Source organism: Pan troglodytes, chromosome 21, assembly GCF_028858775.2.
Source record: "Pan troglodytes isolate AG18354 chromosome 21, NHGRI_mPanTro3-v2.0_pri, whole genome shotgun sequence".
In the NCBI taxonomy this organism is placed as follows: Eukaryota; Metazoa; Chordata; class Mammalia; order Primates; family Hominidae; genus Pan; species Pan troglodytes.
The window spans coordinates 31,579,560-31,594,652 of NC_072419.2; the positions used below are offsets into that span (position 1 = coordinate 31,579,560).

General features: G+C 53.4%; 1 protein-coding gene across 2 annotated transcripts in view; it reads right to left on the reverse strand.

The window, feature by feature from the left end:
• Positions 1-8,220, reverse strand: part of ACSS1 (acyl-CoA synthetase short chain family member 1) — a 54,499-nt gene extending 46,279 nt beyond the window's left edge. The window contains exon 1 of one of the 2 annotated variants that reach the window (XM_001149851.7): positions 7,705-8,220. In XM_001149851.7, coding sequence (XP_001149851.1) covers positions 7,705-8,035 — 331 coding nt within the window. In that variant the 5' untranslated portion in view covers positions 8,036-8,220. The remainder of the gene's footprint in view (positions 1-7,704) is intronic. The other variant, XM_009436948.4, reaches the window with a different exon arrangement.
• Between the last annotated feature and the right edge of the window lie 6,873 nt (positions 8,221-15,093).

A 15,093-nucleotide genomic window follows, 5' to 3' on the forward strand; every position in this document is an offset into this window, starting at 1 on the left:
CAACTGCCAGGGAGAAAATTAATACACGGGTATAGCAGATATTAGCCAACGTGGTCCCTAGGCTGAGTCCAGCATACAGTTGTGCTAACCACCCTGACCAGGGTGTGTGGGCATGCGTGTGTGAGTCCAGTCCAATATTTAAAAATCGAGAGCTTTCACATGAAAGCCATGGACTTCTGGCTTCTGAACAATCAGCAGGAGACCATCCCTCCACAGAGGGTCCTACACCCCACTGCCTGCCTGTCACCTCCAGTGACTCTATGATGCTATGACAAGCCTGGGAATGTCCAGCTGAGGATCGACAGTGTCTGCACCCACCATCCCCCCCCGGGAGCTGGTCACAAATGCAAATCTTCAGCCCCACCCAGACCTGCTGAGTCCCAACCAGCCTCATAAGAAGCCCCAGGATATGTGAACCCACTCTCACATCTGAAAAGCTCTGCCTGACATACTTGCTCCACTCCAAATTTGACCCTGGAGCCCCCCGGAAGAGTGGCCTGCCCAGGTGTAGATGAGCAAACGCCCTCTGCATGGCCTGGTGACCTGCCCAAGGCCCCAGCCAAGATGAAGCAGGAAGGGCTCGAACCACGCTGGACACTTCGCCTTGGCATTCATCTCATCGCCTCACCTGCTCCCACAGCAGCCAGGGCACCAGGACACTCTTCTCAGAGACAGCGACTGCCCAACTTCAAACAGGCCCTCACAGCCTCCCAGCCCAGCAGGACATCCTGCATCATTTTATACCAAGCAGGAAGGCAGAGGTGAGGAAGGTGGAGAGGGGCAGGCCAGCCCCAGGATGGACAGCACCCAGGTGCGGCCGGGTGGCCCGTGAGATAAGCCCTGTGTCCCTGTCTTTCCAGGGCTGACAGGTGGCCTGAGTCCAGCAGATCAGAAGAGAGCCCCAAACACAGTGTCCCCCAGGTGCCTCGCCACATGCAGAGGTACTCAAAAAGTGGCCACCAAGGCCCCAATGACCTGCCTCTCCCTGCTGACCGGGCCACATCTGGTGAGCTCCCCTGCCCTCGGGCCTTTGCTGTGGCTTCTCCCTGCCTGGGGCGCTGTGCCCTCCTCACACCCACACTGCAGCTCTCAGCCCAAGGCGCTCACTCTCCCGAGCACCTCACTGTCCCAGACCCTGCGCATCCCCCAACTCTTCCAGATGCTCACTGCCTGCTGCGCTCCCTAGGGCGAGGGCTGAGTGTCCTGCTCAGGTCTGGGTTCAGGTAGCCTGGTCCAGAGCACAGAGCTGAGGAACAGACCACTTGCATCCTCGAGCCAAAGGGTCATATTGAGGTGTAACTGGCACCAGGTGGTCCCCTCATGCCCAAGGGAGGGAGCAGACCTCTTCTTGTCTTTGTGGCTTCATCCCTCAAGTAGAAGACATTCTCTTTTTTGGCCCAAATCAGTGCTTCTCAACCTTGATTGGCATCAGAAGTCCCCAGAGGGCATGTTAGCTGCAGCCAGTGTGCCCCGTCCCCGCTCTGGGCATCTGCATTTCTAACAAGATCCTAGTGATGCAGCCGCTGCTGGTCCTGGGACCCGACTCTGACAATGTGTGCACATGGACCTACATGCACATCCACTTTCTATGCAGATGCCAGATTTCCAATGGTTTTCTTTTTCCTTTGGGACAGGGGTGATTACGCATACTTGCCAGCCTCATGAGCCACTGGTTGGCAGCCTGGAGTCACCACTAAAAACTCAGGGTCTAAAGTCCAGCCCCTGTCCAGCCACTCACTAACCACAGACAATGCACATATCATTTAATCCAAGCCCATTTCCTAATCCTTGGAGTGGGTATAATGATCCTTGGTCTGGGTGGGACTGGAAGGATTAGGTGCCACTGGGTTGTTTCTGGCTGTGTGTCAGATGGAGTCAAGGTGTCCCCCAAGAAGGCAAACAGAACAACCCTCCCCCTGTCTTTGTTCTGGCCACCACGGCTGGTGCTCAGACCACACAGGCACCTGAAGAAAGCTCCATGTGGGGTTTGGGGGGACAGTGGCCCTAACACCCATGTGCACATGGCTCTTCGCACATAGTTATGGTTCCTGCTAGTGCTTCAATTTCAGGATGAAAAGGTGGAAAGGAGGGGAAGGAAGGAGGTAAGAAGGTGAGGAAGGATGGAAAGGAGGAAGGAAGGGGGGAAGAGAGGGAGGAGGAAAAGAAAGTTTAAAAAAAAATCTGCCCAAAGAACTGGGCAGTGAGACAAGAAAATTCCATTTCTCAGCATTTCCAAGAAGAGTTGGGCGAGGACCCATGGCAATTTAAAGTGTAGCTGAAACTCCACCTCCTATTTCCGGCCTTTCCCAAGTTTCCCAGCACATGATGGATGACCTGTCCTTCGCCTCGCAGAGGCCCACACCATTTCACACTGCCCCATGCTCCCTGGTGGTCCCCATTACGGGGCACAATGCCATTCCCCAAGGGCAGGGACTGCGTCCCTAAGATTCCTTTATCATGGAGACCGGCGTTGGGAATTACATCACAATTCCCCTCCCACCCCAGTGTGGACTTACTCATTTACTGACTTATGGTTCCTCTCCTCATTAGAATGTGAGCTCTGTCGTATTGAGCATTTTCTGGATTATTCATGGCTGTACATGAATTGGAGCCTTTATTTCCAAATCTGTGCAATGGGACCACCAACCACTTCATGTTGGTGCCATGAGGATGCGACAAGCCATGCGGAGCAGAGGGCTGGCCAGCCAGGGCGCTCCATCTCGCTCACAGATGCCCAGGACCCCACCCAGGGACTAACACAGCTGGACGCAGTCAGCCAATGCCCGTGGCTGGGGCAGGGGTTTGGTATTTTGTTTTAAAAAGGCATTATAAGAGTATTGGGATTTCCATTACAATCCTGACACACACGTAGGAATTTTCAAGTACTCTTGTTGCTTATTTAAATACATCCCTCACACTCACACACCCTAACTGAAAGTGGAACCCAGCATACAGAAATTCAATTTGAATAGGGAGTTACTATTCACAATGGGCTTTTTTTTTTTTTTTTTTTTTTTTTTGAGATAGGGTCTCACTCCATTGCCCAGGCTAGAGTGCACTGGCGTGATCTCAGCTCACTGCAACCTCCACCTCCTGGGCTCAAGGGATCCTCCCACCTCAGCCTTCCAAGTAACTGGGACTACAGGTATGCACCACCACGCTCGGCTAATTTTTTTTTTTTTGAGATGGGGGTCTCACTACGTTGCCAGGCTGGTCTCAAACTCCTGGGCTCAAGCGATCTGCCCACCTCAGCCTCCCAAAGTACTGGGATTCCAGGCATGAGCCACGGCGCCTGGCCCACAATGGACTTTCTTTTAATAGCAATCTTCCCTGGCAGGCTTTGAGATATTACGTCAGTCACAAAAATTGTTTTGGACAATTTTCCCAAAGCATCTGTTATTTAAAGTAAGTCGTACCCCTGACAGCTGGGGAGGACTTGGATTCCTCTGGAGGATCCTCCTCCTAAGATTAGGGGTTCCTTTTTCATGTAGAGTTCCCTGAAAAACCTTAGAAAAGTTAATCACTGGAATCACTAGGAGGAAAATGAAGCACAGGCGCACAGCGTCTTGCCGCTGTCAGTGTCCTGCCTTCTGAACGATTAGAGGCATGCCACAGAGAGGAAACTACAGCAAACGCAGAGGAACTACAGCAAAAGGGCCTCTATTCCTGCAATTAATCTCCAAAAAGCATCCAAGAAATTTCCCAGTGCTCAATGCTTGGTTACAAAGAGGATTTTTACATTCTTGCTTAAGAGTACACACACTGAAAAACATGACTTAAAATTGGGGGTTTTAAAAATAGAGCTTAGCTGTGTGTTTTGAAAGCAACACATGTCATTACCCTCCGGTTCTGCATTTACAACTTCCTGACGTCTTGAGTTGATATGCCACAGGGCAAAAACAGCTGCAGAGCCCTACAAAGGACAGAGCCAAATTTCACAGGTGGGAAAGAATCCCTTTTAGAACCTGGCTCTCCAAAGAACCTTCTGCAAGGCAGTTTTACACAATAGAAGCAAGTCACAGAAGGGCACAGACACTCTGTCTACCCTGCCCAGTGAGTCTCAGACACCATAACCTCGCCTGGCTATTGGAGTTGTGGGATGGGCAGGATACTGTGGAGCTTTGAAAGCCACCTCAGCCACCTGCATGCTCTCCAAAGTCTATTCCCCACCTATCCCAGGCTGATCAGATGCAAGCCCATGTGGTCCAGTTCAGATGAAGCTCAGCTCTCTCAGCAGCACTGCCGAAGGCCAAGCACAAGGTCACAGCCTCCCCACATGCTTCATTAATAAATAACAAACGGCCAGTGACTGGGGATGTATAATGTGTTAAGAAAGTGCTGAGTGCCTTACAAGCGTTTCCTCATTTCATTCTAACAGCCCTGGGATGGGTGTGATAGATACTCCCATGGATAACAAAACAGGTGCAAACAGTCAGGTCCCCTTCCCCAGGTCGGAAGATGCCTAATAACATCTGTGCTGGTCTCTTGGACCTCTGGTTGCAGGACATTGCCTGGGCCCAGCCACCATGCTGTGACAAGCCCCAGGAGGTGCTTTGGGCCACAGTTCTGGCTGAAGCCAGCCTGCAAGTTGTCCCAAACCAGGCTCCAGACTTGGGAGTGAGAAACAGGCAGATGACTACAACCTCAGACACTGAGGAGCAGGAGCAAGTGTTAAATAAAATGTATAGGAGGCCACTGGTCTGGACTGAGCTGCATGAGGCCCAATAGATCACACAAAAATGGAGTCACTCTTGCTAAAGTGTGGTGTCACCAAATGGAAACTAAGTTGTTTATCCGGCCTTCTAAGAAACAAGGAGAGTGAAAGATAGCTAAATCTCCAAACAAGCTGGCATGATAAGGGAGCTCCTTCCACTTTCACGTTTACAACAAAAGTAGCTTTGAAATAACCAGTCCACTTTTTGTTCTCCATGTCTGCATTCTTCAGCCCCTTCTGTCTATAAAACCATCCTCCTCTGTTCAGCTCATCAAACATTCCTTCTGTTTTGTGGAATGGGGTGTTTCCCAATTCTATAATCACGAATAAAGTGAATTAAGGTCTTTAAACTAAATTTGTCCTAATTTTGCCCTTTGACATGAGTCATCCCCATCAGGCCCTGTCCAAAGTCCTGACCCACAGACTATGCGAGGAATATAAAATTGTTGTTATCTTGTGTCACTAAACTTAGGAGTGGTTTGATGTACATCAATAGTAACTAGGACAGAATTCAGTTACATACTGCCCTTGTTTTACAGATGAGGAAACATGCAAAGTACAGTACAGGGAAAGCAAGAAATCAACCCGAGTCATGATTCTAAAGACACCTGGATCCACGAAACTGTGTTTCGCCATCCACAGCCCATTATTTGCTTGCTGTTTGTTTAATAGGGCCAAGGCCAGGACACTAATCCCAATTCTGTTTTAGAAGTGCCTTCATCTGCCCTGGTTTGAGGCGTACAGGCCAGTGGTTCTCAAGCCCGAGTGTCCTCTGGAGCATCTGAAGGGCTCATTATAAACACAGGTGTCAGGTCCCACTCCAGGGTTTCTGATTCCAGATGTCCAGGATGGGCTCCAGAATTTGTGTTTCTCAAAAGTTCTCAGGTAATGCTGATGCTGCAGGTCTGAAGACCATGCGTTGAGAACCACTGGTATTCTTGAGGGGGTGAGGTGAAGCTTTCTTCAAGAGTGATATTCCTTTGGAACAAGCCATCTGACTTTATCACACACAGCTGACAGATCAGACCAAAGTGTTCTCATCCATCCCACGACTTTCTAGATGCTCCCAGAAGAGTCATGGCCTGGCCTGGCCCTTTTTCATACTGTCCCCTCTATGGTTTGCAGACACCGGCAAAGGAAAGAGATATTGCTGACCCATGAACAGGAGGGCACGCACATCCCAGGGGAGAAAGCTGCTGAAAAGCTGTTTTTCAAGTTAGTTTTCTGAAGCTCAATTTCTGGCTAAGGTAGCCATAAAGGCCATATTATCAGAAGAAATAAGTGAAGGAAAAGGAGACAGAAGAATGCTTGCTGACCACACCCTGATCCTGACCGAGCGAGGTTCAGAAGGTCCTTGCTGTTGGCCCCAGGAGGTCCGCCCCACTGTCTTATCTGAGTGGGGCTGCAAGTGTGCACAGGCCAACTGTGAATGTTCCCCATGACCTTGGCCTCACAAGTCCAGAGCAGGTCACTTTCCACCTCTGTCCTTGGGCAAGCTGCTCTAGTCTCCTTCAAGGACACATTGCCCCAACTCTGCAAACCAAAGGGTTTGGTTTTTTTCCCACTAGTTCAAGGGCACTTGCTGCTGACTCAATGTTAAAGAAAACACTTATCTAGTAAGTGACTCATTTTAATTAAACCAGCAAAGTAATATACAATATCGGGGAGGGGGGGAGGTCCAAAGTTCCTTCCAATTTCTTTGAAAAATAACTGCAAGACACTATCTATAATTGTATGACTATTTCTGAAGTTATCTAAAATCGCTACTGCTTATGGGTCACCAGTAAGCGCTGGGTCTGCTGCACACCTTGCAGCACTCAGCCTAACCTCTGAGCATGACTGCCCCCATCCTCACAATGAGGAGACTGAGGGCTGGGGGGTCAGAACAACAAGGACAACTGAGGGAGGATTTGGAGAAAATGGGGCCCTGGTGACCCTGCCATAAAGACCCGCAGGTCCTTTCTTAAACACTCCCAAATCCAGCAAGCTGGTTATGGCCACCCTTCTGGTCTGCATCCCTCTGATCAACACCGTGTCTGCCAGCCCCTCCCCGCAGGCCCCACACCCAGGCCCACCCTGCATCCGGAGCCCACCTCGCACTTGGCACCCACCCTGCGTGGCCAGCCCTGCCTGCAGTTCAGGGCCTCCCCCTCGCTGCCCAGTCAGCGCCTTAGGTGGGGGCGAGGGTGCTGTGTACGACCCCCAGCCCCAAATCTTAGCAGAGCAGCAGGGCCTCTGCTCAGCAAGTTCCAAACAACTGACCACCGGTCAACTGTTTGGGGCCGGTTTCCCGGGACCTCAGACCCCGCGGGTCCAAAGCAGGCCCCAGGTCGCTGGGGTGCAGTTCTCTGAGGCCGAGAACGAGAACGGGGAGGCCGCCGTTACTTCCTTCCCGCCCACAGGCCCCAGGCCCCAGGCCCGCAGCGAAGAAATAACTGGTTCCAGCTGCCACGCCGAGTTTCCTCCTCCCCAGGTCGCCCGCCACAGCTCTGTTTGTTTACGTGGGCAGGGCTTGTCCCCAGGCTGATCCCCGGGCACCGCAGCCCGCAGTGACAACCGCCACCGCTTTGTTTTTCCCTCCACCCCGGTATGGGAACGGGAAAGCCCCGACTCCGGGGCGCTCGGGTGTAGCCCGCGGCTCCCCGCCGGCTCTTGCTCAGCGGCGCTATGCACCCGGTAACGCAACTCTGGAGTCCGCCGAGCAAGGCGCCGCGCCGAGCAAGGCCAGCAGCGGGGCGTCCCAAGCGGCCGCCGGGTCCCCGCGGGCGCCGGCCCGAGCTGGGCACGTGGATCTGGGGCCCGATGGGATGAGGGACGGGGTGACGTGGAGCCACTGCTTAGAGCGGGCGGGGCGGACGGAATACCGGAGGAGGGGCCCCTGCAGGGCTGCGATCCGCGCTGCCCGGGGACGGCTGCCGCTGGCGAGAGGCTCCGAGTCCCCTCGGGACCCAAGAGTTGGGGGCGTCCTGGGTCTCCCGAAGCCCACTCACCAGAGACATTTAACTGGCCTCCCAGGAACCAGCCGATCTTGCCAGAGCTGAAGTCGCAGTCCCAGACGGTGTGGTAGGGGGTGTCCCACACGAGAGTGTCCCGCGCCAGAGACCCCCAGAAGGCGGCCGGCTCCCGGGCTGCCTGTGCACTCAGCGCGGGATACGAGCCTGGCTGTGCTGCTGCTGCAACTGCGGGAGCGCTGCCCGAGGGTCCCGAGGCCGCCCTGCGCGGCGCGCTCACCCCGCACGGCGGCCGCGCGGGCTGCCCCGAGAGCCCTCGCAGGCTGCCCAGCAGCCTCCCGACGCCGCGGCCCAGGGTGCGCGCCGCCATCTAGCCAGACTACCTAGCTCTCTGTGCTCCCAGAGTGGGTGCCTCACGCCCGGGGCGCCCCGTGGAGTCTCCGCGGGCCCCGCCCCTGCTCCGCCCTTCGGCCACCATCCATTCCTCCGGGGCCCCCTCCCGGAGCCCGCCCGGGTCCCACCCCTTCTTCTGCTGCCCGGGAGAGGGGGGGCCGCTTAGGAAGAGGGGAGCAGCGTGGGGAAGGGGTGCGGGGGAGCGCGGGGCGGAGCAGGGTCCCAGGCCCTGGCCCAGGCGCTGCGCTCCGGCGAGTCTGCGGTCCCACCCGGACGTTCCTCGCGTCGGCCTGTTTTGGTTTCAGTTTGCACGCTCTCCTGCAAGCCCCGACAGCTTCTTCGAGCTGCCAGAGGCACGTGCGGCCCAGGACGCAGGCTCAGGGCCTGGGGCGAGGGGACCCTCTGGGATGGGGAGGAGGCGGGAGGGAGCCCGCACCAACGTTAAGGGGGCTGGTGCACCCAAGCGCACTGGTGGGTCCCAAGACAATAGGTCGGTCAGTTCCGCATCTCAGAGGCTGAAGCCAAGGTTTTCATGCCTTTGTGCGCCCCTGAGAGTGAACCCCACCCCTGGCGTCTCAGCGGCACGCGAAAGGGGCTGGCGGGGAGCCTAGAAGCCAGGAGGCTGCGCAAGCCTGAGTCCGTGTTCTGGGTCCCATGCTCCAGCCCCCCAGCTGCCGGCCTCCGTCCTGGCGGGGGTCACGTCCTGCTGGGGGTCGGTGGTGGGTGATATGGGGCGATGAGGACTGTCTCCAGTTGCTGCAGCATCTGTAGCCTGAGTTCAAACTCTGTGACCTTGAGCAAGTTCCTTAACTTCTCGGTGCCTCGTTTTCCTTTTGGGGAAGACGGAAGTAATGTCTCCCTGGGGGGCGGGGACGGCGGGGGTGGGCAGCTGCAGTAAGGAATACATTGGACAATGTCTGTCAAGCGTCTACCCTTGCGTGGCCCCATAGTAAGCTCAGTAGTGGGGATGATGTTTTTGCAGCTGTGGAGCCAGGAAGGACAGAAGGAAACGTATAAAACTGGTCTCCACCGAGTTCTTAAATATTTTGACACCCAAGAAGTAAATTCATAACAAACGGGTAAACACAGGGAAGAGAGATTTTGGAAAACTGGTTTATTGAGTTCTTTGTGATGGGAAAGTTTCTTTCCCTTGAGCTGTAGGGCTTGCAGAGGGGAGGAGCCTGCCATTGGAGGAGCCTCTGCGTGGGCTACCCACCAGCCCCTGCTGGGGAATGCTGCTGTCTGCCAGAGAAGACAGGAGTGTACCTAGAGCTGGAGAATCAGTGACATCTACTAGCATAACACATGCCCTGCACAGTGCTAGCGCTTGACCTGCATTTTCTCCTTTGTTTATTTATTTATGATACTTTTTTAGAGATAGGGCCTGTAGCCCAGGCTGGAGTGCAATGGTTCCCATCACAGCTCACTACAGCCTGGAACTCCTGAGCTCAAGCGATCCTCCTGACTCAGCCTCCTGAGTATCTGGAACTACAAGCGTGTGCCACGGCACCCGACTAGTCTACTTAATTTGAAACTTATCTAGTGCTGTCCATTCCCACCAACTGTCAAACTCCAGGTGGAAATAATGAGGAAACTGAGCCCAAATAAATAAAAGGACTTACTAAAGAGCATGCAGCTGGCTAAGGGAAGAGCAAGACTAACACCCAGTGCCCCCAGTGGGGAGCTCGTTGGCCTAAGTTCATTTGAATAGAATATTAAAGACACCCAGTACAGGGCACTGAGAGGCAGAGGTCAGTGAGTAGTAAAATTGTAAACTGAGAAAGCTCCTAACTGTGGCAGGGGGTCCCAAAGACGGCCACCAACTCTTCCTTCCCACGCCTGCACCGCCTGCATGTGATGGTGTGCTGCTCTGTCCAGAGGAGGCCCTGGCTGGCTGGATTGCTTTGGCCAGTACAGCCTGGTGGGAGGGATGCTGTGACAGTTCCATGTGGAGGTCCTGAGAGACCCCGTAGCCCCAGCTTGTCCTCCCATGGAACCCAGCTGCGAGCTGTGAAGAAGCGGGGCTGGCCTTCCAGAGGAAGGGACCCAGGGAGAGGATGAAGCTGTCCCATCCACAGCCAGGACCAACTCCCAGACAAGAATGACGCCAATGTGGAGGTTCCTGTCCCAGCCAAGGCAGCCTCATGAGTCACCCCAGATAACACCTGGGATGCAAAGGAACCTCCCAGTCCACTTACAGAATTGTAGAAGGAATAAATTTAAGCCACTAAATTTTGGGATGGTTTGTAACTCAGCAGTGGTAACTGATATAACAACTGAGGCTGAAAAATGCATGGTTCTTTCACTCACTGACTATTGCCTCTCAGTGCCCTGTACTGGGTGCCTTTCTTCTCTCTGCCTTCCAAGTGTTGAAGTGCCCAGGAGCTCAGCCCTCAAATCCCCCTTTCTCCCCTGCCCCCTAGGAAACAGCAGCCAGCTCTCTAGCCTCTCACTTTCATATTGACACCTCCCGCCTGGACCTTTCCTCCACATCTCAGTCCTGTATTCAAATGTCTCATTCACATTTGAAACATACCAAGTCCTGGGATTCTTCCCCACAACACGGATCTTCCATGTCAGTGAATGGAAATGGCATTTTCCTGTTGTTTGGGCTCATACCCTTGTCATCCTAGATTCCTCCCCCTCACACTCCACATGCAGCCTGTCAGCAAATCCTGTGGCTCACCTTCAGAACACCTGCAGCACTAACCTCTTCCCCCATCACCATCCCCTCCTGCTACCATCCTAACCATACCCATCTCTTTTAGGATTATTCAGTAGGCTTCAAATTGCTTTCACCCTTGCCCCTGACAGCCTAACCAGCAGCCAGTGCAATTCCTTTAAAACAAGAGTCAGAGGAACTTGCTCTGGAGCTTGGAACAATCCAAAGGCTCCCCAGTCTCCTCAAAACAAAGACCATATCATTCCCTGGCCCACAGGCCATAGCCTCACTACTCAATGTGTGGTCCATGGGCCAGCAGCATCACTTGGATACTTTGTAGAAATGCAGAATGCCAGGCTCCATCTCAGACCTGCTGCCTCAGAATCTGCATCTTAAGCCCCAGGGGAGCTGCATGCACATTCACGTTAGAGAAGCGTTGCCCTCCCTGATCCAGTGTACCCTCTTCCTCTGCTCTCACTCATTGGGGCTCCAGCACATCAGCCTCCTCCTGTCCTTCCCATCACCCAGCAGGCTCCCACCTCAGGACTGTCACACGATGTCCCTTCTGCCTGGAATGCTCCACCCAGTTGTCCACAGAGACTCCCCCTCACCTCCTTCAGGTGTCTTCAAACATCCCTTCATCCAAGAGCCCTTCCTTCCCTGTCACCTACATAAAGTTATACCTCCGCCCTCATTCCCTAGTCTCAACCCCTGACTTGATTTTTCTCCATGGCTGTTACTTATTAGCTCTGTGTTTATCTTCCTAGTCCTCCTACCAGGAGGGAGCCCTGTGAGAGAAGAGACCAGCTATGCTGCTTGTGACTGGGCCTGGCACCAACAGCCACCCCATGGAGAGTGCACGGCGATGGCTCCTTCTTCCCACTACCTTCGTTTCTAAGGTCTTCTACAGTTGCAATGAGAAAAGTACGTAGAACTAACTCTGTTTTAAAGTAAATGCTACCTCGTTCCTTCTGGTTGGATAAGAAGAAGTGATCATTTCAGAACCAAACATGTCAGAACCAACCAGGTGGTGCAGAACTGCACTTCTTGCTGCCCGAGTTACCTAGAGGTGGCCTTGAGACCTTCCTTCTGAGTGTCACAGCCCAGGCCAAGGTCGTCCCCACTGCCTCCCTCCTGGCAGCCAGTCATCAACTCTTGCAGAACAAGCACAAGATTGAACAAGCACAAGGAGCACCCACTCTTGGCCCTGCATCCCGAAGGACCCTCAGAGGTTTGGACAGGGCAGCAGCCTATCTGGGCAGTGCTGGTCACATCTTCTCCCTAAGAAGCCGCTGGCCTCAACTTCAGGAGAGCTCACCTTGGAACGCTGGATGCTGTCAGGCAGGGGCTGCAGACACACGAAGGGCTTAGAGGGCAGGGTTCTTGGGAATGCAGGATTCGCTTCTGTCTCGGTACTAATGTTTAGGCCAGAAATGCCAACACAGCTGTGACTACTGACCCTACAACCTGCAGCAGTGAATGCTCTTGCCCTTGCTGTACATGTGTGAAAATAAGCAGGAGGACAGAAGCTCACCCGAGGCCACCAGCTAGTAGGTAGCAGAGCCATAGCGTCCAGAGCATCTTAATTTAACAGCTTTAGGGACAGAGCCCACCAACACGGCCTTCGCCATTTGCCTTCATAGCTCCTGCCATGCCCATTACTCCAGAGTCGCAGTGCTCAGATGCTCAAGAAACAGTCCTGGCTGATAACGGATCCCCACCCACTCCCTGTGCACTCAGTGGTCTCCAAAGAGCTGGTAAAACCCTCCCTTCCTCTTCTTTCCTCCATCTCTCCCTCTTCCTGTTCTCTTCATTTGTCTCTGTGACGCCACACACACACACCTCTTTCCAATGACACTCAGAAGAAACCTGTGAGCTTCTCCCATGTGCACCACCAAGAGCTGAGGGCTCTCAGTTGGACAAGGATGGTCCAGTTATGGTCCCTGCAAGCAAGCAGGTCACAGTTCAAATTGGGGAGAGACAGACACTGTTCAAATAGCTGAAATGCACAGTAAAACCAAAACACAGAATTTAGAAGAGCATGGCAGAGCTCACATCAAGTACAGGACCCAGATGCTGGGAGTCTGGAATTGGCTTCGTCACCAGTTCACTGAGTTCTTTCTCTACTCTGCATCAGCTACAAAGAAAGATCACCAGATTGGGGAAAAGGGAAAGCAGGTTTTATTCCCAGCCAGGCATGGAGAAGGAGAGAGCGCTTGCTCTAAAGACAGCTTCTTCCAGAGCGGTGGGGAGCTGGGGAATGTAACAGGGTTAGATGTGGGGCAGGGGCTATGTAAGCTTATGTGGGGAGGAACTTCAGACACGCAGGTGCAGATCATGAACAGGCTCTTCATACGACACATGTGCAGAAAGTGGCAACGATTCTCTTCCATGATTCTCTTCTATGAGTGGGGACTTTAGCATTATAATGATATGCTAATGATCTAAAGGTGACAGGGGCCACTGGTTCTGGTTTGCTCGGTTTTGGGCAGGCCTTATCTTCCTCTGGTAATTGGCGAAGCGTCCTGAAGTTCCCAGGCCACCCAAAGTTCTTTTAAGCAAGCTTACCTATAGATAAAGAGATTAGAAAAAAAATTGAGTAAGAAAAAATGAGGAGCTTTCTCAGCTATATCTCTAGGGCTGCCATGGTGGCAGCTTCACAAGGTGACAGGGCTCCCTTCCCTTCTGGCTCCTATTTCTCGATGTCCCCATGAACTCCGGGTGAGGATGAGGTATGTGGAGTCTGCGCATACATCTGCTTCAGCAGGGGGCTTGAGGATCCCATATGGCTGCAACACACCATAGCCTCACGCACTGTGGCACCGTGCACCAAGCCGTGCAGAAGTGCAGTGCGCCCCTGACCCTGCGGGGTCAACCCAACAACACACAGCGAAGCACAGGACGAGAGAGGGTGGCCACAAGCACAAGAAGAGCTGGGAAGTGGGAGTGCAATCCAGCAACTGCCCAGTGTCCTTCCTGGGGCTGCGGGATGCCCGGCCAGGCAGCTATGCTCTCTGATGCTCTGAGGGCGGTGCAGGAGGCAGAACAGTTGGGCTCTGTGGTGGGGCAGCTCCTGGTCAGCACGAGCGACATGGTAACTCAATTCCAGCAGCACCAAATCCTGGTAACTCTTAATCACTCACCCCAGCCATCCATGAGCATGCACAGCTGGGGACATCATCCATCAACCACCCATAGAACGGACTTCCCCACAAGACCCCTTGCAGCCCTCAGTGTTCAAGGAAGACACCATGAAAATCATTACACCTGGAAGAACAGTCCCTAACTGCCAGGCCTGCAGGGCCAAGGAGGGCACAGCAATTGCCCCCACATGCCAATGCCCTTCCCCATTCCCAAGCTGCCTCTCCTGGGGTTCCCCTACTGTGGTAGCTGCACTGCCTGCTCTCGCTCAAGGCCAGGCGTCACTTTTAGTGCTATTTGAGAGCTGTAAGTCTCTGAGATCACAGGGACATCTTGGGGTCACTCCAAGGGCAAAGCTCTGAGAACTTTGAGCTGTGGCCACTGTCCTGCCTCCTGTGTGGATCAAAAATGGCTTCCTCCTTCATGGAGCTCCTGAGTGTACACATAGCACTAGACAGGGAGCCAAGAGAGAGGCCTAGAACCCCTCCTGGCTTCTGCCCTCTGTTCTGCCTCCAACCTGCCATGTGGCAAGGCCCCTGACATCTCTAGGCCTCAGTTTTTTCATCTGCAAAATGAACCAATGAGATCCAAATTCTGAATCCTTGAGCTCTAAAATTCCAAGAGGTGTATGAGTCCCATTAAGAACATGCCAGACTTAATAGCCAGAGTTTCTACTCCTGTCCCAAAATCACAGCCTCTGCCAGTGTGGGGGCCCTCCACAGATTTCCCTAAGGACCACCGGACTCTGGCTCTGGAGAACTCCTGCCCTCCTTCCTTCCGTTCAATGTCTTCTTTGTCTCACAACTGCCCCATCCCCATCAGCCGTCACTCTGGGCCAGGGACAGCCGCTCTTTCTCACACTACTTTAGGGCTGGAGCAGAGACATAGCCACCCAAGCCCATGTCTGAGGGATATAGACAGGAACACCCTTTGTGGTTTTCTTTTCATGTTAGTTCAACTAGAATTAACTTTATCTTGGACTTAAGTGCAAGCAGGCATTGACATTTTGGTAGATTTCCAGTCCAGTAGCTTCTGAGAATGGCAGCCAGCTCTGGCTGGGAAGGTTTAGATTTTGACTTGCATAAAACTAAAAACTAAGAGGTGAAGCTAGGAAATGGATCCTCAGCTAGAACTCGGCGTTTGCTTTAGTTTGGATTTGAGTGACAACTAGAATGTGGACCTTAGAGGAGGAGGCTTATAGTCCAGAGGACAAAAGGGATAGTCCCAAGTTC